The following is a 21915-nucleotide window of genomic DNA, read 5'->3' on the forward strand; positions in this document are numbered from 1 at the left end:
AAATAAAGACTGTCTCTGCTTGGGCTGGAAAATAACTGAGTTGCAAACCCAAGGGCTCTGCTAATCTAAACAAATAACCCAGCACCCCTACGTAGGTACGGTAATACGGAGTACGTAGCTGTCTCTCACTTGGGGGAAAGCCTGGGGAGGGGCGGGAATCCACCTCAACCTTGAAAGTCCACTCAACCCAAATCTAAACCAACTTGAACCTAATCCAACTCCAGCCCACCCTGTCTGTGTTCTGTGCTCGGCGGTCACGGTACGGTACAGTAACCACCACACACTAACACAAGTTGTCCTGCATTTGACTTCACCATTTCTTCACTCAAGTGTTGCAGGATCAACGGACTCTTCCTCCTTATCCCAGACTCCCTACCACGACCTCGCCCACTCCGATCTGTCGTATGCCTTTTAATAGCGAGCCTCCACCGTCATAGACATCATATCACTTTCGACAGTCTTGAAATTACCCACACACTGTCCCGGAAGAGTTCCACCAAACACTCGGCCTACCAAACGTAGATCCTACATACAATATCCCATATCCTTCCTGTCGTTGCTTTATTTATGCACGCCGAATCTTGCCGCGCCCGACTCTCTCTTCCACTTGTCATCCTCCGACACTGAATTCACAGTCATTGCTCTGCGCCATCAACGTTGAAACCACGGCCGATATATCTCCGATGATGGGCGCTCCATTTGCATGTGCCTAAGACTTTAATTGAACTGAACACTGACGATCGCTTCTCGTGGTCTTTCTGACCTGCTACCGACACCGATTGTGATATCCACGAGGCGCGCCGTCGTTCGCGCTCCATCATGGACGGTGCTTCTCTCGTTACCGACGACCTTCTTGATCCCCCGCCTCGAATATACGAGCGACTTCGTCAGATAGCTGGTTATACATGGGATGAAAGCCAGCTACCTTTCCATTCTTCATACGACTTCTGGTAAATTCTCCGCTATACTCTGCGAACCTTCATCATCAGCCCTCGCACTATAGCTGGTTTCCACCATGTTCATCTCATTCTCTGACCACTTCTAGGCATGTAATCGGCACGCGGTGGGTGTCGTCGGTACCTTCGCCTTCGAGCTCTCACAATGCCTCAAGCCCAGGATCCGCCCTGAGGCTACATTCCGGCCGCCCATCGCCGTCAGAACCTTACGCCCAAATATCGAATATCGACGGGTACGATACTCAAGCAATAACACCCCCAGCCTCATCGTCCTCCAATATACCAAGCGATGCCGCGTATATCGAAGAACCAGTCGTTGCTCGGTTATCATATCACGCCCTGCGAGAGGAGCGGGCTTTTCACATAGCTAAAAGCTTAATTGCCACTTCAGATCCGACAGGGGAGCACATTGTTAAACCTATCGATCTGATCAGGCTACAACCCCTTCCTGGCGATCGGGCACAGGTTGTTGTTTCTATATACCAGCATCCTGGACCCAATTATCTACTCGAAGTGCTGGACATGGGACCGGCTTTTTACAGAGCTCGCATACAAGGAGAGACATTCACCTCATTACGGAAGAACGAACCCGAACTGCACCCTCCAATTTCTCTACAATATTTTCTAGATTTTGCTATAGGTGCGACCCAATGTCTGGAGCTTCTTCACCACAACCTTGGCATGATCCATGGCGAAATTCGAGGCGATGCGTTTCACTTCAATATCGAAACTGGGCAGGTCAAAGTTATGTCTTTTGGGTCTGGGATTCGCTCGTTCGAACACGGCCTGACGAGCACGGGATGGTCAACGCTTTCCAAAGAACTCGGAGCACAGAACAAGCTCTTATATATAAGCCCTGAACAGACAGGACGAATGCCTGCTGAGCCAGATAGTCGGACCGACATTTACTCTTTGGGCGTTTTATTCTGGACCCTGCTGACTCAGAGACCAGTTTTCGAAGGCGATAGCCCCCTCGACATCGTACAGGGTGTTCTTGGTCGGAGGATACCGAACGTCTCTACAGTGAGGCTTGATATTCCTGACGTGGTTGGAAGGATCATACAAAGATGCACGGCTAGGAATGTCCAAGACCGTTATCACTCGGCGAGCGGGCTTCGCCATGATTTGGTCAAGGTCCAGGAGTTTCTCGGTGACGGAGATTGGTTGGCACTTAAGGAGTGGAGGATTGGAACCAAAGACGTATCATCATTCTTCATGCTTCCAGCAATCATGATCGGCCGCCAGCATGAGCAAGCAGAATTAAACAAGGTCATTGATCGCGTCGCAAAAAGCCATGCCATGAACTTGAAGGGAAACACGAACCGGTTCTCTGACGGTTCAACCTTGTCAAACGATATGGCCGCTTTTGACGACATTTCTAGCGAGGGAGCGAGCTCTGTGGATGGCACGAACTATCGCAGCGGTTCCTTTACCCACACTGCTTCTTCTGACCCTAAGCTACCAAAGACCAACTTCAACCCCTTATTTTCGGATACCCAGACGGTGTCTGGCGATACAATTTCATCTTCGCCATCAGGGACCCTTCCGAGAATTGCCAGGCCATGGGAAAGACACCAGTCAATTTCAATTGAGACACGCAGTCTTGTCGATAGCTCAGGACCCGATTCCCAAAATCGCCACAGCGTCGTAGAGTCGACAGCATCCAGCCTGTCAAGACAGCTGGGCTCGGCCAAGTTTAGACGGCGCGACCATTGTGAGGTTGTCACAATCGAGGGTGCAGGAGGTCTTGGAAAGAGCTGTCTTGTTCAAAGCGTTCTGGCGGATGCCAGGCGGCGGGGATACTGTGCCACTGCGAAATTTGACACCGCAAGGAGAACAGCATTTGGACCTCTGCTTAAGCTGCTTTCGTCCCTGTTCAAGCAAGTCTGGGGTGAGAGGAACACGGAGACCCCTTTTCATCAGGGCCTTAAGCAGTTCGTTCGCCCCGTCTGGCCAATGCTGCACCGTCTCTTGGGCCTCCCGGAGTTTCTTCTCGGCCCCCCAGAAGCATCAATTGGCCGTTCGATCTCATCGTCTCTACAATTCGCCTCCATCAGAGGAAATGGAAAGTCTGGGTTAAAACGACGGGGGTCATCTCCTGGAAGTTCACCCAAGCCAGTTGCCAGGAACCCCAGCGTTGCTTCACAATCATCTTCAGACTTTCTTCGTACGGGTACATCCACCAAGACAATGCGGTTGATGAACATATTCCTAGATGTACTTCGCGTGTTCACTGCACACAAGTTCATCTGCTTCTGCTTGGATGATCTTCACTTTGCCGACGATGAATCAATGGAGCTCATATCCCAAATCATCGCTTCGAGGATGAAAATGGTCATCATCATGACCTACCGAACGGAAGAAATCACATGGGATAAAATCCAAAGCATGATTCATCTCCCTGAAGGCGAAGGTATGTACTAATAGATGCTCTAGTCCTATGAATGACGACTGATTGCTACCAGCAGAGTATCCTCGTTCGGGCGGTCCTTTGGTCACGCGTATAACATTGTCACCCCTGACCGAAGACGATATAGTTCAATACGTCTCGACAACACTTTGCCGACCAAAGGAAGAAGTTTTGCCTCTCGCTTTGGTGTTGCAATCCAAGACGGCTGGCAATCCATTCTACATGCGAGAGATGCTGAGTGCTTGCCACCGGAAGAAGTGTATCTGGTACGATTACAGAGACAGCCAGTGGCACTATGACCTTGACAGGCTTTTTGAGCAATTCCAAGGGGAAAAGGATTACGACATACTTGATACAGGCTTCATAACACACCGACTGTCAGAGCTCCCTGCAGCAGCACGGACTCTTCTCGCTTGGGCTGCCCTTATCGGCAACTCATTCTCTTTTGAACTCATCTGTCATTTGATGGGGGGTGAGTTTGATTACCATGAGGATGATAAGGGGTCATGTTGTGCGACGTTTACACACAAAACCTATTCGCAAGGAGAGGCAATTGCTGGTCTTCAAGCAGCCATACAGGCCTACATCATTGTACCTAGTGAGACCGATGATCGATTTCGATTTGCCCATGACCGATACATTCATGCTTCGGCAGACCTGCAGGAATGCAATTCTCGGAAGATGCATTTCATTATTGCCCAGACACTTCAAAAATACTATGGCGGCGAAAACCAACAGCTGGACAACACAGCCTCCCATATTTGTGCAGCGGTTGACATCATCAAGAGACGAATTTCAAATCGTTACCAATATCGCAAACTGTTGACGAGCTGCGCCCAAGCCGCCGCAGAGAGCGGTGCGAAGCCCACAGCCGCAAAATATTACAATACTGCTCTTACTCTCCTCCAGGACGATCCCTGGACAGACGGCAAAGAAGATGTATCTTACGATGAAACAATGCAGCTCTACCTCAGAGCAGCAGAGTGTTATCTTTACATGGGTCAGTATACCGCCGCGAACGAGATTCTCAACACTATTTTCAAGAATGGGAAATCACCATTCGACAAAGCACCAGCATACGTCTTACAGTCAAGAATATACGCCCAGAGTGGTGATTCCGCTTCTGCTCTAGTTTCACTCAAAGACTGCCTGGTCGGCCTTAGGGTCACTGTCGATGATGAGCCAAGCTTCCAAAAGTGCGACGAGAAGTTCGAGCGCCTGTCAATCCAAATTCAAACGATGGGACGTGGCGAACTTCTCAACTATAAGCAAGCAGAGGATCCTAGTGTCGCACCTGTCGGAGCCGTGCTGGCCGAAACCATTAGCGCTGCTTGGTGGAGCGACGGCTTACGGTACTATCATCTCACTCTCATGATGGTCGAGATGCACCTCGAAAGGGGCGCGTATCCACAGTCTGGAATGGCATTCCTCTATCTCGCGATGATCGCATTGTCCCGGTTCAATATGACACAATTTGCGGTGGAGCTAGGCAATACATCCCAAGAGCTGCTCTACCAATCTCGAGACCCTTTCTTTCTCGCCCGTGGTTTGATGCTCTACTCAATGTGTATCGGACATGTTCACATGACGATGCCCATGATTATGGCTCAGATGGAGGATGCCGTGGAGTATGCATCAGTCGCTGGTGACAGGATATCAACCATCATGAGCTACGGCGTGTCCTCGGTTTTCAAGTTTTTCAGCGGAGAAACCTGTTCAGACCTCGAAGGCTTCTGTCAATATGGCTGCGAGGAAATTCCCAACTGGTATGCTGATTCTAGAGGAGGTTCAATACTCATTGCCGTCAGGCAGCTCTGCCGGGCTCTTCAGGGCAAGACTCGCACTAGCAACGCCTTGGAAGTCATGAACGACGAGACACATAACGCGGAGAACTACAAGAAATGGCTGATCAGCTGTAGCCGTAAGAGCAACCGCTCTGTCACCTTCTATGAGAGCTTCGAGATCATACCCCTATTCCTTTACGGACATTATGAGCGTGCCGTGGAAATTGGAAGTCACGCCGTTGATCAGCTTAGTATGCTATGGTCAGCGCACAACAGTAGGTTGATACTGTTGTTCCACGGCCTCGCTCGTGCTGGATACCTGCTACAAAAGCTTCAACTTCCCTGCTCTCCAACTGAAGACTTCTCCTCGCAGGCCGAAGAGGTCATAAAGGAACTGCGCCGCTATGTGAAGATGATGGATGAGTGGTGCACTGTTTCTGACATTAATTACCTAAGTTGGATAAAGTTTCTGCAAGCACAGATTGAGGAATTGTCCCTGAACCATGGAAATGCCATTCAGCACTATGAGCAAGCATTGGATCATGCAGCTGAGCATAATTCCGTTTTTGATGAAGCTCTTGGCAATTATCTTATGGCTGGTATGTTCATCCGACGAAGTGCGCGTCGGTCAGCTCGAGCAGCGCTTCTTGAAGCAGTTGGCTTATTCCGGCAGATGGGGGCTCTCGGTGTTTCAAAAGCCATCGAGGAGGAACATAGCCTGTTACTACATGGTCCTACAAGAAACTACCGTACTTGCGATACCGGTGTTCAAACCGACTTTGTCGCTGATGCCACCTCAGTTCAATACAGGACTGGAGACGCAGAGGACGGTGGAGATCTTGCACGCATCCCTTCCAACACGATGAACATGGCCGACCTCAACAAGGGCGAGCGCATAGGGGCATGGCGAGGCTCAATGAACATTCAGGCCGAGCCCGGGGCGGGACTGCCTGCTCTCGATATGATCGATCTGCACGCCATTCTTGTCTCGTCGCAGGTCATCTCCTCTATGCTGCAAGTCGACGAGCTTTTGAAGACTATGTGCGACGTCATCTTACAGACTTGTGGTGGCTCAGCTACGCTGGCTGCCATTGTTGTCCAAGAGAACGACATGGATACTTGGTGTGTAGCAGCAAGTGGTGATCCTGAGAGAGGAGCTTCCGCCCATATACCAGGTATCCCTATATCAGGAACCTCACTTATTGCAGAGAATGTTGTTCTCTACTCTACCCGCTTCCTTGAGTCAGTCTTTGTCCCTGACTTGATATCTGACGAGAGATTCGGCAATGTCAACGAATCCTGGCTTCAGAGAAACCCCGTTGGCAAGAGTATTATTGCGATTCCGATCTGTCATGGCAACAAGCCTCTCCTTGGCGTGCTCTATCTGGAGGGTGAACCGGGCGCATTCACAGATCGCAACGTCACGGTCCTGCAGCTTCTTGTCAACCAGATTGGCATCAGCTACTCGAACGCCCTTGCGATGAAGAATGTCGAGAAAATATCTGCAGAAAACCGTTCTATGGTAGCCGTTCAGAAGCGCGCACTTGCCAAGGCCCTTGAAGCAGAGACAAAGGCCAAGAACGCGGAAGCGGAAGCTAAGCGAAATGTCAAGCTGGCAGAGGAAGCGGCGAAGGCTAAATCCATCTTCTTGGCCAATGTCTCCCACGAACTTCGCACTCCTCTCAATGGCGTAATCGGCAACTCGGAGCTTCTTCGCGACAGTGATCTGAATAAGGATCAGCTCGAGATGGCCGATTCGATTCGAGTCTCCGCTGATCTGCTATTGACGGTAATCAATGACATCTTGGACTTCTCCAAGATGGAGGCAGACAAGATGAAGTTGTACATTATTGCCTTCAACCCCGAAGACATGGTCCGCGAAGTCGTTCGGGCCGTCTCATATAGCAATCGTGAGAAGACGTCCAAGAAGAATGTCAAGATCGTACAAAACATCAACCTACCGCCCATGCTAATATACGGCGACCCTATCCGTCTACACCAGGTTTTGGGCAATCTTATTGGAAACAGTCTGAAGTTCACCGAAGATGGTTCGATCACTATTGGTGCTCGACTGGACAAGGAGACAAAGGAGCACGCCACCCTCACTTTCTGGGTTCGAGATACTGGCATCGGTATTCCTCCTCAGCAGCTAGCAAAACTGTTCCAACCCTTCAGCCAAGCGGATGCTAGCACAGCGAGAAAATACGGTGGAAGCGGTCTCGGTCTCAGCATCTGCAAGTCACTCATTGAGACAATGATGAAGGGCAAGATTCGGCTCGAGAGTGAAGAGAATGTGGGCACAACTGCTTGGTTTACTGTCACGTTTGAGAAGGCCAAGTCTGATGTTGCTGCAGGAGACGCGCAGACTAAAGCTACGCCATCTGTCGACCGATACTACGCAGCAACTTCACCTGTGGAGAGAGCGGAATCGCCAAACCCTTATCTGGACTTGTCTAAAGTGCCCAAGGATGAGATTCGCATCTGTGTTGCCGAGGACAACCCGATCAACCAAAAGATCGCTATACAATACGTGCAGAGATTGGGGTACAAGGGCGTTGTTGCATACGACAATGGCCTCAAGGCTGTGGAAGGGCTCCGGCAAAAGGCCAAAGAGGGCAAACCATATCACGTTGTCTTGATGGACGTCCAGATGCCGGTTCTTGACGGTTATGAGGCGACAAAGCTAATTCGGAAGGACTCTCTCGATGCAGTGCGCACTATTTTGGTCATTGCCATGACGGCTTCTGCTATCCAAGGGGACAGGGAGAAGTGCTTGGCTGCTGGTATGAATGACTATCTCGCCAAGCCAGTTAGATCAGAGATTCTGAAAAAGAAGCTCGACGCATATCTCAGCGTTGAGGTAAGGGAAACCAGTATTACTGGATGGGATCTTCACTAACATGACGCAGCACCCACCGCCAAAACCAGAATCTTCTCCTCCACTGCAACGCGACTCATCATCCACACCTAGCCCCCACACGCAATCCGGAGTCGCTACCCAAAGATCTAACTCATCGCTTGTTCTTCCATCTCCTATGGTCAAACCGAGTGCGGGAACTAAGGGGCTGGCCAACGTGTCTCTTAATCCGATGCAGGAAGAAGCCGTGTTCAACCAACCGGTTGACCAGACGGCTCTACAAGCACAAGACAGCCCTGTCTACAACAGAGAACAAGAGCCATCGCCACTAGCCATACGTGGCAGTTCACCGCACTCAATGAATGCCTCTGGCCTTGGCCGTGTTTCAAGTGATGATCGGTCTATAGACACGGCGTCAATCGCAGACAGCTCAACCTCTCAGTCACAGAAGCGACTGCCTCGAAAGCTTGTCAAAAATCGCCGCAACAGCGAGTCAAACAGCGAGCGACCATCGCTTAGCAACATATCCAACGACAAGTCGCGAGGTGTTCTCAAAAAACCGCAACGGCAGAGCACAACGAATCTTGTTGAAGAGGGCCAGAAAGCGGAGAACAACTCTTACAGTTTTGGAAAGGATTCTAGCAAACGCAGTAGCCTGACCTCCTCTGCCTCATCGTTGAAGGATCGAATCTTTCCTCATTAAGACAATCGAGATACCTTTGCTTGGCAAGGTCAGGCAAAGCCTCATCAATTGTCCGACGAAACAAGATTCTTACAGGCTCTGAATCCCAACATAACTATCTATGGCACCTGACCTGACCTGTTTCATAGACCTATACTACCAACAAGGCGAAGGGAGCACCAATGGATGATATGAATTTATGCTCGTGTTTAAACATGGCAGGGATTATTGAGGATGACTGGTGGAACGGAACTTGATGTTCATGGATTTGGTGGATTATGCGAGAGAAAGAAAAAGACACTCTACATGGGTGGACGAAAAGAGCTTTCTCCCGCCTCACAACCTTCATGTTATTGGGCATGATCTAAATTTCGTATAATTGTTTTTACTTCAGCGAGGAGCATTCGAGGAGGACGGGGGCTTGTGTTGAGGCGCAGGTGAGCGAGGACATTCTATTCTGGATGGCTAAGGGGGTACATGCTATATGGTAGGCTGTTTGGAGCCTTACAAGATACCTCGTTTTTGCTTTATTCTATTCTTCTCGCGGAAATCATCGATTCAGCATAGAAAGCATGGTCCACTGTTTTGGGACCCGAGCGCCAAAAAGAACAGGAGAACATGCCACAGGTTACAGTAGAGTTGAACTGGCTGGATATGATTTGTGAAAGTTTAGCATTACAAATACAGAACGTTGTGAGGATACCTGACAATGAAATTATACCTTCTGAGCTCTCAGGAACTGTAATTGATTGACAGATGCACAGTGAATAGTATACAGTGCCCTTCGGTTTACCTCGAACAAAGCTCCACGCCAGTTCGCCGATGCTTGACACCATAAGGATTGGAGGGTGTAGTGTAGTGAATTCGAGTTGAACGAAGCTGAATAATCATAGCCATAAATGGACATGATCGACATGGAGTAAAGGATAAGACGGAGGCGAGGAGCCACATGGGGGGACTCACGCTAGCGGCCGTTGGCGACAAACAACGCATTGGTGTCCGAGATTAACTTAACTTAGATGAGACGAGTCTCCGACGACATCCATTCAAGATAGGTCAGACCCTACTGCGTGACTGCATGTTGTCGACGGGATGATAGCCACACATACAACAAGTGGCGAGGGTGTTGGGTGGAGAAGCGGAAAAGGAGTTGACGTGTAAGCTGACCAACCGATCAGTTCTCGATCAATGGCAGATCCCGGCGTGTCTGGTTGGTCAATGATAACCTTGGCTCAAGGATTCGATCTCGCGTAAAGACATGCAGATGCCACTGTGGAGGGGAAGGGGTTCTCAGCTGGCAACGTGCAAGCCCACTGAGAGTTAAGCCAGTTCAGTACCTGATTTAGGTTGCAACAGGAAGAAAAACCAGTCGTGGCAACATTGCGGCCTTTTGTCTCTGCGAACCATGCGGCGCGCAATTTTCCTCAATGTTATTTTCGTCATAGTTCAGTCCGAGCCTTCAAGCTGTTGGTACATGAAGACGAGGTCTCATGATCTAAGTCACTCTCCTTTCTAATAAAAATTTGAAACTCGGAACGACCAGGTATAGCAACTTGGAGGCAAGGGAGCATATGTACCGAGAGTAGTTATGGTCCGTGGACTAACAGATACGCGTCCTTGTTCCTTGATTATTTGTTGCTAGGCCAGCAAGCCAGACTGAAGTCAACATCTAGAAACAGCATCTCGTAATTGGGTGATATCAATAGAGGGAAAGATGATCGACAGAGACAAGGGAGCTCAGACGGGCAAATGAGATCTCTCGCCACGCAATTGAAGTTGGAGTCGTGGAGTCGTGTTGCAAGTTCTGGTACGGAAGCCGGCCTTTTTAGTCAGGGCGGGTAGGTTTTCGTCAAGTCCGGACTACCAAACAGAGAAGGACAATTCCTAGCATCCAGTGCAGCCTCCGGTGTCGATCCCTACACGATGGCTTGCCTTAAATCTTGGGGCTCGTGGGCTCGTGGGTTCTGGCACGACAGACACATGTCAGATGGAACGGGGAGCGCTAGCAGGGGAATCACTTCGCTGATCTTGATCGCCCAAATAGTCAAGGGCTTGTGGCACTGTGAGGTTGAGATGTGGGTTATCGAATCATTTACTTATCGACATGACCGGTAGCCTGGCGATCGACCATGGCCATTTCTTGTTTGATGCGGAAATTTTTGCGGTCGGTTCGGTACTTCATACAGGGTAAAGCCTTTTGGCTCTGTAGCCAGGGTACCTAGATACTCTACAGCTAGGCCGCGCCGCAAAGGCCAGTAGTGTAACGGTGCCTGGGTGCAAGTAGCCGGTCACCAGAGAATCTCGGAAGCCAGATACATAGACATTATAGCGGTGGGCTCCCGCAAAACAAAGCCGAGTTTCGTATCCTGATTTAGTTACCCGAGACCGAGTCTGTCAATTATTCGAAGATTGTCAGTATGTGGATGTGATCACAAGTGCAGGCTTTGGGCTTCAGTATTCTCAGTCAACCAACGACATGGGGGTCATTCATTGGATTGTGTTGGGCCAGGCGGAATTGTCTGACACCTCTCCATACCTTAAGTTACCCCTTGACTGGATGGGCAAGGCAGGGCGTTGAGAAGGATGCTCTCACCCTGGAGTTGAGTCCCGTCTAGACCAGACCCGCACATGGATCGGGATAGTCAGATCCAAAAACTACAAGGGTGTCATCGGATTGGGCCGACCACGAGGGTGGGTGGGAAAGTCGCTTAAAGGCTAGCTGCCGATCCATCAGCTCACACGGGCGAACAAGAGCTTCCAACTTCATAGGTGGCGGCAAATTAAACGAGCCGACTAAGATAGGTCCATGTATCTGTGCCTGAGCGAGCCCTGTCGCAAATCCTGGGCTGCGACTGATCAGTAAAGGATCTGCGGAATTGAGTTGCTTGATGTACAGTAATCATGGAAGCCGCAGAGCAAGTAATCGTGGTCTATCGACAGGCATCCTGTACTTGTGATCAGGAGAAAAGATTTGAAAGTCAATCTCATTCCTTCATTGTTGAGGAAACTCCATGACAGAGCATGTCCACGTGCGCTCTTATCAGACAGACAAGTGCCTAGATGTAATGGAGCTATCTAACAAGACACCAGACGAAGACGGACGTAGAAGTTGATTGAGGCAGCCCCCCGTTCCAACAGCTGGCATGGCGTGACCAGTTCCTTTCACACGCATGCGTATTATTTGAATGAGCACATTATAAGTTTGAGCCAAGTTCGTAGGCGTAGGTACCGAACGAGACCAGGATTGCAAATTGGAGATCCACGACAAAACCACAAAGGGATCAGTGCATCTGTTGACAATGTATGGATGCCCTCAGCTTGCGGCTGAGGCTCTGGAACAGCTTTGCTAGATTCGCTAGACGATATGTGTAAACGGCTAGTGTGACAACTTAGTCGCTCGGTTCATTTAAACACGGGCTCAGAGATTTGTGCAGATGATATCGGGTGCTATCGTGCATCGGAGGCAACATCCATTGTGTCGTTCAAGCTACAGGCGGGCTAACCTAAGACAAGATCGAGACGTGCATGCGGCCAGTTAAAAGCGACAAGCGAAACGAGGAAGGCAAGTCATTTTGCTTCTGTTGGGTGAAGTATGCAAAACGGAGATGATTCATCTCATATCAATGTTGGTGTCTGATGTGGTTCATTGTAGGATGATGGATCCAGACTTGCAGGAGACAAGGATAATTATGCACGAGTCCAAGTGAGGTGACAAAATGTGGGACAGGAAGCCGGGGATAGAGGATAGATGACGAGATGAGAGTGAAGTCAAGCAAGGAAGGAGTTGAGAGAAGGGTCGTTGGACGAAATGAAAAATGGGAGGAAATGCCCAGTTTGGACAAACTTCCACCAAAACAACAAAAATGAGGAGAATGTCGTAAGAAGGAGCTGGGCAGGGACAGGGGACAGGGCGTGACTTGGTGTTTCAGATGTCCCTTCTCGACATGGGGTTTCCAAGCTGCAGGTGCGTCTCGGGCCCGACCGACCAACTCGTTCTCTAATTGGACAGAGCATGATATGGTCCTGGGATCCCTAGTCCTTGGAACTGGGAGAGCATGCCCTGGCGAATGTTAATTGGTACAAGATCTGCACGGAGCCTCACTAGGGACACCCCTTACAGGCTAGTACTAACTAATGCACCTACATAGATGTTGACTCCAAGTCCGAGGTAGATCTGGAGACGCTGTACTCCCGTACATATCCGTATGCAATCATCGCGAAAGGATGTTTGCCTAGAATCATCACTAAGGCCAATGCACACGAGTAGTATGACCAATAGAGATGTGAGATCATCTTTGATGCTGACTTCTATGGGTCTGTAGGTCATGTAATTTGCGATCCGGGATAGTACTTCAAACAGCGTCGTTCTAACAATACTGTCATTTGATCTGATATCCCGATAGCGAACAGAGGGGTCAAAACAACCCAGAAAGGTGGGAACTTGATCAAGTCTTGATTCCTCGGGTTCGTGCTGATTACCTAGTTAGTAAAGCAAGACAAATTGGGCCTTAAATTTGACCTGATTCGTACTCCAAGCGTAAAGTTCGTACGATTCGTCCAATATGAGAGACACCGCGGATCTCCTTGTACAACAAAGCTGTTGTGAAGCAGAGAAACCGGACGGAATGTTCGAGAGGGTATCGGATGCTATTATGGCAGCACCTGTGCAGGGACTTTCCATGGCTCCCGGGCATTGAATTACCCCCAATAAGCCAAAGCGTGAGAAGAATAAGCATCACAAAAGACGGGGTTAGCATCAACGTCAACAAATTTTCTAAACTTTTCTCAACTCAGAAGTATCACCGGTGACAGACTAGATTCGAATCGGAAGCCAACTTGTGCAAGTATCGCTGCATCCACTCCAAGAATCTTGATCCTCTTCCCAGGTGAAATCGTCCCTTGCAGGTGACTCGCTTCAAAGTACTGGTTACAATTCTGCAGAGATAAGGGATGAATTTCAGTAAGCCCTGTATGTCTCTACGCGAAACAAACAGAATAACATAAGGAAGCGCGCTTAGAGGCAGCTAAGACAGGTACAAGAAACAAGACCTGTGCGGTCGAAATAAAAATGGATTCTGTTATCTATTTTGCTCTATTAATCGTATCTGAGGATGTCCAGGGTCCGATAACCTCGTATGGCCTGGGTTCCGTACGCCTTTTTGTGTGTGAAAAGCCATATCCTGGCTGCTGCCATGTAAACATCCGTTTTTAAGCTCTACATAGTAGATATCATGGCTGAGAGGGAATGGTTGGTTGATCCTGAGCCAGCCCACCAAACGAATTCGAGAGACTGATCAACAATCTTATCCGCGTATGTGCACAGGTCAGAACCTTGACCTGGATCGTGGCGCACTTCCGATATCTAACGGCGCACAACAAGGAGTGGTAACGGTTTTCGAGAGGGTGGGGCTTTCCGAAAGGGTGGGGTACCGCTCGCCTGAGCTTGCTCATCTTTGCCCATTGATGACGATTGCTAGGACGGGCTCTGGCTAGCTCAAAGAAGCTTCCTGTTTCCTTTTCTGTGTCGGATGAGATCAGTCTCCCTAGTTGTGGGCTTGTAAAGCTGAGAAATCCTAGTAAACCAGACGAATCCTCCAGCGCACAGCACTACGCCACACAGGCCTGGTCAGGAGGGAGTGTTCCATTGGTCTTTCTTATGCTACCGAATACATAGGTAGCTTGGCCTTCGACTAAAGCTGCAGAGAGGTTCTTCAAGCGGCCTAGTGAACCACCACCACGAGAAAGCCATGCTGCAACGTGCTTTTGACGACGGACCTGGTAAGTGTGGCTGCGTGACGATAGGTTCAAGCCTTCAAGGATGAATTGGGGGAAGACCCCGCCCATCGCTTTGGTGAGCATTGAGCAACGCTAATCTAGATTACTACCAGGCGCCTCGAGGTCCTGCAGAAGGGTTGGTATTAGATTGAACTGACTAGAAAGAGGGTGCCAATTTTCCTCGACCAATTCATCATGACCAAACCTGGGCATCATTGTTGACCCTGATCCTGGAAGGGCTGACTACTAAGGCAAGCAGGCCTGGTGGCCTCCATGGGTTACTCTGACATCTGGCCCGTTGCCACGAGTATGTTTGGGAAAGGCCCAGTTCTGCAACAGCTTGAGACGGTTTTATAATGACGAAATATGATGCTGGGCTGCTACTGGAGATCGTGAGCACCGGCTAGCCGTTATATGGTGATTGACTTGTGATACTGTAGGATCGGACAATTCATGATCGGAGACTAGTGTCTGACAATGCCTCGTCTTGGCCAATTTCCCTTCATGCGTAATCGTTCAGCAGTTGGGAAAATATATATCTCCCTGTAACTTCGGTAAAGTGGGTTGGCAGGATGGAGATTTGCAAAGATGAAACGCGGAACCCCGACATGAAAGGGGACGTCTGTGGTGGATGTAAGCAAGCCCACACACAAAGTAATAGCTTGCTCAAACTGAGCGCCACATGAGGTCGGAAGGAGCGGCTGAAGCAACTTGGTCACAAGCTAATTGTAAGGCATTTTGGCCTAGACCCAGGCAAACCCCAAAACCAGGGCCATTGCCAGGGTGGCTCGGGGCTCAACTGCCAGTGGAGCTTCTCTTTCCCTCACCTTTCATTACCTTTCTCTGCCAAGGCTCTACAAATATGTATGAATAACTGCCGAAGTTGGTTCATCACAGCAGAAGATGATATGAGGTCCTTGCAGAAGCGAGATGCGGGCAGCAGCCAAAGACAGTAGGAGCCTAGCCACGTCTAGGCTCATGGCATCTACTGCCTGTCTTAGGGAATTTACGTTATATTAGGTAAGGTAAGGTAGGCAGAGAGGAATCCAGTTGCTTCAGACCAATGAAAACGCTATTTCGTGGACGACTTCAATGACCTTCGCAATTCTTCGACCCTTCTATCCATGCAGTGCCCCCCGTCACACCCGAAACAATAGATCACAAGCCACAGGTATTCAAGCCTAGTACTTTACTGGAGAGCGGCTTAAACCCTGCTACGACGGGAACCGCGCTTCGTGCAACAGCTTTTCTCAAGGTTTCTAGCCTAGGTATTTTCAAAATTCGATCCATGCTTTCATCCACTTCCTGTGCTTCGATTAGAGTCGCATCCTTGTGACACACGAACGGCTTGAGTCTGAAGCTTCATTTCAAACAAGGCCCACGACTTCGATTGCACCATATCATTCGAGACTCAATGTTTACATCCAATGTAGAAGCTGCATTACGACCTGACTTACTCAACATGACCTGTTTCGAATGTCTACTACGGCCAAGCCCCCGACATCACCCTTGGATCCTTAACAGTAAACCTTGAAGACAAGAACGAAGCAAAAAATCACAAGCAATCGAAAAGACAGGGAATACGAAGATTGAGGAAAGCTTGGTGGCCAAAGTACGTATCTGATGAAGCTCTGCACGCCCTATCATCAATCTAACTGCATTGAATTAAGCTGATGCGCTAAAAACTAACATCCAAATTATTGTTTGCCTGCCACAAATGTCTGGCGTATGTACACTTCAGGACCCTATCAAGCCACTCGTGGGGCTTCCACCCGTCCACCCTTCCGTATAACAACACGATTGATGACTTTCTAATTACCGCCCAACTACCGGATTTGAGGCAACATGTCTTGCCAGCCCGCCCGTGTATCATATCAAGGCTGAGAGCCTTGTTTGGACAGGTGGTTCAGAGGTTGTAGTAGCTCGGACACTTTGCCTCAGCGCTCGTGTCATTAGCTCGTAGCTGCAGCCTGGGGTAAGGTGCAGAGTCAGTCGGTACAAAGAAAGCTTATTAACAAGAGTCCTTGGGTAAGAATGTCTGCAGCATCTTGTGCCTCGTTGATTTTCAGCATAGCTTTCGAGAACATCAAGCAACGAAAGCAAAAGGGAGGAGAAGAGAAGGGAAGGGAAGGGAAGAGAGAACGCTCCATTGGGCTTGGACTAATAACTTACATCTAACTACCACACACTGATGTTGTATCTGGATATGTGTTGATGAAGTAGTTCTTCTATTGCCTCTCGCACCGCAATCTACACACCTCTTTCAACACGTCGTGCACGCCCCTCCCTGGTTCCCGATGCCACTCCACTTCTCATGATCTATTCATCCCAAACTTGTACCCTTTTTGGTCCCTCCATCCTGTCTTCTTGTTGGCTGCTCGAATCCCCAGAAGCATGCACGACGCACGTTCAATTCGATGGGACCGTCTGGGTTTTCTATCTCTATGGTAGCAATCATCCCAGCCCTGGACCCCTCAGCCACTTCTTTGGTCTGCCTCTGCCACTGCCCCTACAATACCGACCCCTGCTTACTGGGTTAACTACCTTTTTAGTGTTTTGTCTTGTCCCTACCATGTGTCCCGAAATCTGTCAAATCTCTTCTGATACACGCTTTTATCCTTAACTTTCAAAAGTTGCCATATTGGTACTTGGTGAGATGATCAAGAGCATAGCCGTTCTTTCTACTGGAACGATATTCGCTCTTAAATGTCTAATGCCGGACTGCTCTGGCCAGATATGGAGGTTTGAACCTGTGCTTTGGTGCATGTCATGGCCGTCGAGCTCTTAGCCGTGGTCTCTTGCCCTTTGATCCCTAATCATTTTGTTAGTTTGAGCATACCCTGCCCGCTCAGGGCAAGTTCCCACAACGCAGCGTTTCCACTCTGTCTTGAAGAGTCTTTGACTGTTAAATTACGACCCCGATGCGTCAAGATGCGGACCGGTAAAGAGCAACTCGGCGGCCGGCGCTTGATGATGTGCGTATAAGCAAGCGGGTGGGCGTGTGCGGGCGTGTGCGTGTGCTTTCACTTTCCACCAGTCACTCTTCCTCTCTCCACTCATACCGAAGCTGCTCAGCCCTCTTTTTTTCTCTTTCCTTTCTCTCCTCCATCTTCTATCGAGGATCATCAACTATCTTCTCCTCTTTGTATTGTTTGGGCTTCCCTCCTATTCGTTCATTAAACAACCTTGGTCCCTGAAGCCGTTGGTCTCGTGCCATAGCTCCGTGAAGTCTGCAAGCTACCCTCGTCCCATTTGCCTCAGTGGTCAATGGTAAGCTAGCTTGAACAGGACGACCAACGACACAAGAACAGGACGAAATATATCCTTGATTGAGGGAGGGTACTGTTCGACACATTCCTTTTTCTAAACTAAAAGGGCGGCTCTGCTTGGAGACTCCAATCATCGATGTCAACAAGAACCTAGACGTATCCGTTCAGTTGTGAATAACAAGAGTGATTCACAGGACAATACACCACGCTGGCTGGTACCTGCGTCTTAAGCTGTTATCCTTTGATGCATCCTTACTCACTACTCCGTCTTTTACAACAGCTTCGCTGAGCTTAAAGCTCCAATCTCTCTCGCAGTTTTTTACTTCACCGCGGAACTTTCCATATCTGGGCCTTCTCTCCTTCATCTCGGCCCAATCCATTCACATCGATTCAACGTCTCTAGTCGTCTCTTGTCAGCCTTGGATCTTCTCCACTTCTCACACAAACTTCCTACTAACTCGCACTCGTTGACAGCTCTTTTCTGCGCGTGCCCCCCATGTGTGCTATGTGGAAGAGCCATCCATGACTGGTTCCAAATGAACTTGGGCCTGCTTGTCAACTGGTTTCATCAGCCCCGCTCATCTCGACCTGGAGCTGGCCGACATCTCCAGCTCGCCGCCCGTCACCTCTGGCCATCTTATACAAAGCTTGCATATCCACAACCCAAATTGTACGCCGCTTCTTTCTGTTCCCCTCTTCTTCCTTCTTTGATATCATTTGCTTTATATTCCTGTCGCCTGTTTCTTCTCCCTTTTATAACTCCAGTCCCTAGTTGAGACAAGTATTAGAGGATCCACGAGACGGTTACAGCCCAAACAACAATATTTTTTGGCAACCCTTTCTTTTCAATGTTGTCGTTCTGCTCCCTGATTTGCTTGATCACTTGATCTGGTTGAACCGTCCTGCCAGAACTACCCAGATCTTCAAGCGTGAAGTGTAATCTTGTTGTATAACATCGTTACCCACGTCCCCTGCCCAGCACTCAGTCAACTGTTTCTTATCTGTTAAAAAAAAAGTCAATTGCAGCAAGCCCCAGCCTCCCAACAATACATGCGCCTTTCATATCCACGCATCTCCTCTTGCCGTACCAATGTCCCCACTGGCGTAGCCCAGCTACCATACAACGATGCTTACCGTCAAGCAGCCACCAACTTACGGCTACAAGTCCGTCCATGATCTCCCGACTCCGCCTTCAACCTCTCGACCTTCTCCCCCCTTGATATATCGAGAACCAGCAAACAATTCTCTGCCTGTCGCCTATCGGGGACACAGTCCACCATCACAGCCCATGTCGGCTCCTCATCGTGGCCTGCCTCCGCCGGCGGCCATGACTCTTCCTCCCCAGCAGCCCCCAGCAGCTGGTGCTCCTCCATCTACTCATCTCCCACCCCATCCGCCTCCTCCGCCTCCGCCACAGCCATCCTTGGGCCCTCCTGGTCACCAGCAGAGAGATTCATGGGGCCAACTACCTGCTCCACCTCAGCAATGGCAAGGAGCAGAGGAATCCATGAGACATTGGCTGCAGGCGAGGGCGGAAGAGGATAAGAGAAAGCAGGAGGAAGAGCGGACGAAGCAGGAGGAAGCGCGGACAAGACAGGAGAGTTTGCGTCTAGAGCAGCGCAAAGTTGAAATGGATATGCTGCGGACGTCGCTTCAGGCAGGTATACCTCCTCCCATGGTTCCTTTGGTATTTGCAGGCATGGGTGGCGGAGGAGTCGCGCCACAAGCCGCCCTGGAATGGGCTCAGCAGTTTATGCCTCCTGGACAGGCTCCTCCTCGTGCCCAGATTATGCCCGCACAGTGGCCTGTGTCGCCTGAACACCAGCGAGAACCCCAAACACTGTCGCATACCCACGCACAGCACCCGGGCATTCCATCTGCATCGACTCCAGCAGCCGGATATGTGTATCCGCCATCACCATCAAGGCCTCGAAGCCAGACAGTGAGTGGTGCTATAGGACGGCCCATGGGCATATCAGCATTACCGAGCCTCAACACCAACGTACCACAGCCCGCACACGCTCCTCCGATGCACTCGCATCAGCATCCGCATATGCAGCAAGCTCAGCAACAGCAACAAGAACCCCAGTCAAGTCCTTCGATATACTTTCACCACTGGCAGCCACCAACATCGCAAGCTAGCGGAAGCTCGAACCGACCCGGAAGTCCTTCTGGTTCGTCCAAGACCAAGAGAAAGAGAGACTCTCTGTGAACTGACATAGCTTCCGTGACTATAGGGGAAACTCCCAGAAAGCGCAAAGCAACAGGGCATCATGCCCCTTCCCCCGCCCGCAGTGAGCAGCGATATCGATCACCTCCGCCTCTTAGTCAAAGCGGCTCGTCGAGCGCAGCTTTTCGTGGATCGCGACGTGGTCACTCGCGACAAAGAAGTGACATGTCACCCTTCAGGGTCATCGGGCCGGGACGGTCTCGCAGAGAGAGTTTTGGCGGACCTTTACGCCGAATGTCACCGATACGCAGCTCAACGTCTATACCCTCGCAAGAAAGACCCGGCAGCGAGAACAAACAGTCGGTATCAGCTATATTGTCAGAGGAGCCACCGCCTGGCACACGGTATCCAGGGCCCCGTCGCCCGAGCGAAGAGCGAGAAAACCGCTACAAGCAGCCATCACCTGGAGATTCAAAGCCGCATCGGAGTATCGAGGAAACCTCAAAATCGCGAGAAAATTCAGGGGAAGGACAAAGCGCTTGATGGTAGTGCACCCTAGACGCGGTTTCGTCGATCGGCTCTGACGCTTGTGCGCCACATGCAGTCATTTCACGTCTAAGCGTGGCTGTCATTTAATTTACGATAATCCACAAATCACACACGAAACATGAAAGAGTAATTTATTTGCCCAGCCGGAATGATCAACAATCTCTGGCTTATTAGTAGGCATACTCCAATCAATACTCTGTACTACCTATCGAAGCAAATATGCATTGGGCCAGTTAAGCGGCTTTTCCTCATGGTTACTACTAAAATTTCGGACTCAGACTCTTTCAAGCTGGTCCCTTGACTTTACATCAGTCTTTTAGAAGTTGGCGCCGCAACTTTGTTTTAAGTATATGTTCTCGTTGAGCTGCACTGGAGAGGGCAAGGGTTGGCTAAAGGTTAGGGGCACGGTACAAAATGGAGTTTTTGACTTTGATTTTCGGTTCAGTCTATTGGGGAGGGAGTCCACAGCATCAAGGAACAGCATTGGGTATAGCGGGCTCGGGCTCGGGCTCAGGCTCTGGCTGAGGGTCGATGGGATGAGGGAAAGAGAAACATTGGGGATATTTCTTGTTCTACGGACAGCTATAGACACCCTATGGACTTAGATTGAGGGGGTTGAAGTTTCGCAGCTTCAGGCAATGCATTACTGACATTCTCAAGGAAGTCAATTTGAGCGTCATCAAACAGACTCGGAGCGAAATGAACAAAAACAATTGTCGCCGACCGAGGAATGGAGAAGACTCTCGCCCTTGTTTATTTTGAATGTTAAGCCACATTTTAAGAAGCTCGGGCACATACAAGAAGAGCAGCCTCAGTCTACTAGAAGCCTCACAGCCTATTTCTCAAAGTAGTTCCCAGGAACACCCCAAAACAGAGTTGCGGTTACTGAACGCCCATAGCACTAGCAGCACATAGCTTATTCTGAGGAGCCTCAAGCTGCGTTAGAAACACAGAAATCGAAACTTGGATCCTCGTAAAACTGGGGTCTGACCTGGTCTAGTCCTCAAAGAATCTAGATGCCACCTGGGCTGCAACCCAAAGCCAGCCATGTCTTTGAACTTTGGAGAAGTCTTCAATCGAGAGAGAGGAGTCGAGAATACGAAAAAGCCACATTATATCTGGCTTACCAGAAGAGGAAAGGACCTATTGAGGAGCTCTGCAGGAACAAAGGTGCTGGGTCTTCTGCATGTAAGCCACTATGCTACTATCCTTTTCAAAAGATGACAGAAAATCTATGCCAAGCTGGTTTCAGCTCTCATCATGCATGTGTGGCTTGTGCAGGAGTGTCTTGAAGGGGTAAACTCGGCCGTCTGCGCGACTATGGAAAGAAGTTTGGAAGCAATCAGCAAAAGGGCATGAGAAATAGAGTAGTATTCTCTAGGGAAGCTAATATCTCGCGTCATTCCCTTGTTCGCGTCATATTATAGTCCATCGACTTATCGTCCGGTTGGTTACATCGAAGC

General features: G+C 49.7%; 2 protein-coding genes across 2 annotated transcripts; both read left to right on the top strand.

Annotated features, from left to right (window-relative positions):
- Positions 1-545: 545 nt before the first annotated feature.
- On the top strand, positions 546-9179 carry FOBCDRAFT_289008 (uncharacterized protein). The gene is made up of 4 exons (XM_031174538.3): positions 546-950; positions 1046-3369; positions 3422-8010; positions 8060-9179. Exons 1-4 carry the CDS (start codon positions 820-822, stop codon positions 8708-8710), a joined length of 7695 nt encoding a protein of 2564 aa, XP_031051323.2. The 5' UTR covers positions 546-819; the 3' UTR covers positions 8711-9179.
- A 9680-nt stretch (positions 9180-18859) lies between these two features.
- On the top strand, positions 18860-20462 carry FOBCDRAFT_289011 (uncharacterized protein; the record flags this gene model as incomplete). Its single annotated transcript, XM_054703465.1, has 2 exons — positions 18860-19907; positions 19984-20462. The coding sequence occupies 2 exons, from the start codon at positions 18860-18862 to the stop codon at positions 20460-20462; spliced, it is 1527 nt and encodes a 508-aa protein (XP_054559440.1).
- Between the last annotated feature and the right edge of the window lie 1453 nt (positions 20463-21915).

Source organism: Fusarium oxysporum, chromosome II (genome assembly GCF_013085055.1).
Source record: "Fusarium oxysporum Fo47 chromosome II, complete sequence".
NCBI lineage: Eukaryota > Fungi > Ascomycota > Sordariomycetes > Hypocreales > Nectriaceae > Fusarium > Fusarium oxysporum.

Bases quoted from the DNA above. Each gene is read 5' to 3' on its own strand.
- FOBCDRAFT_289008 (XM_031174538.3), top strand. From the start codon at position 820: ATGGACGGTGCTTCTCTCGTTACCGACGACCTTCTTGATCCCCCGCCT. The intron at 951-1,045 runs GTAAATTCTCCG...GACCACTTCTAG, and splicing joins CATTCTTCATACGACTTCTG to GCATGTAATCGGCACGCGGT. The intron at 3,370-3,421 runs GTATGTACTAAT...GATTGCTACCAG, and splicing joins TCATCTCCCTGAAGGCGAAG to CAGAGTATCCTCGTTCGGGC.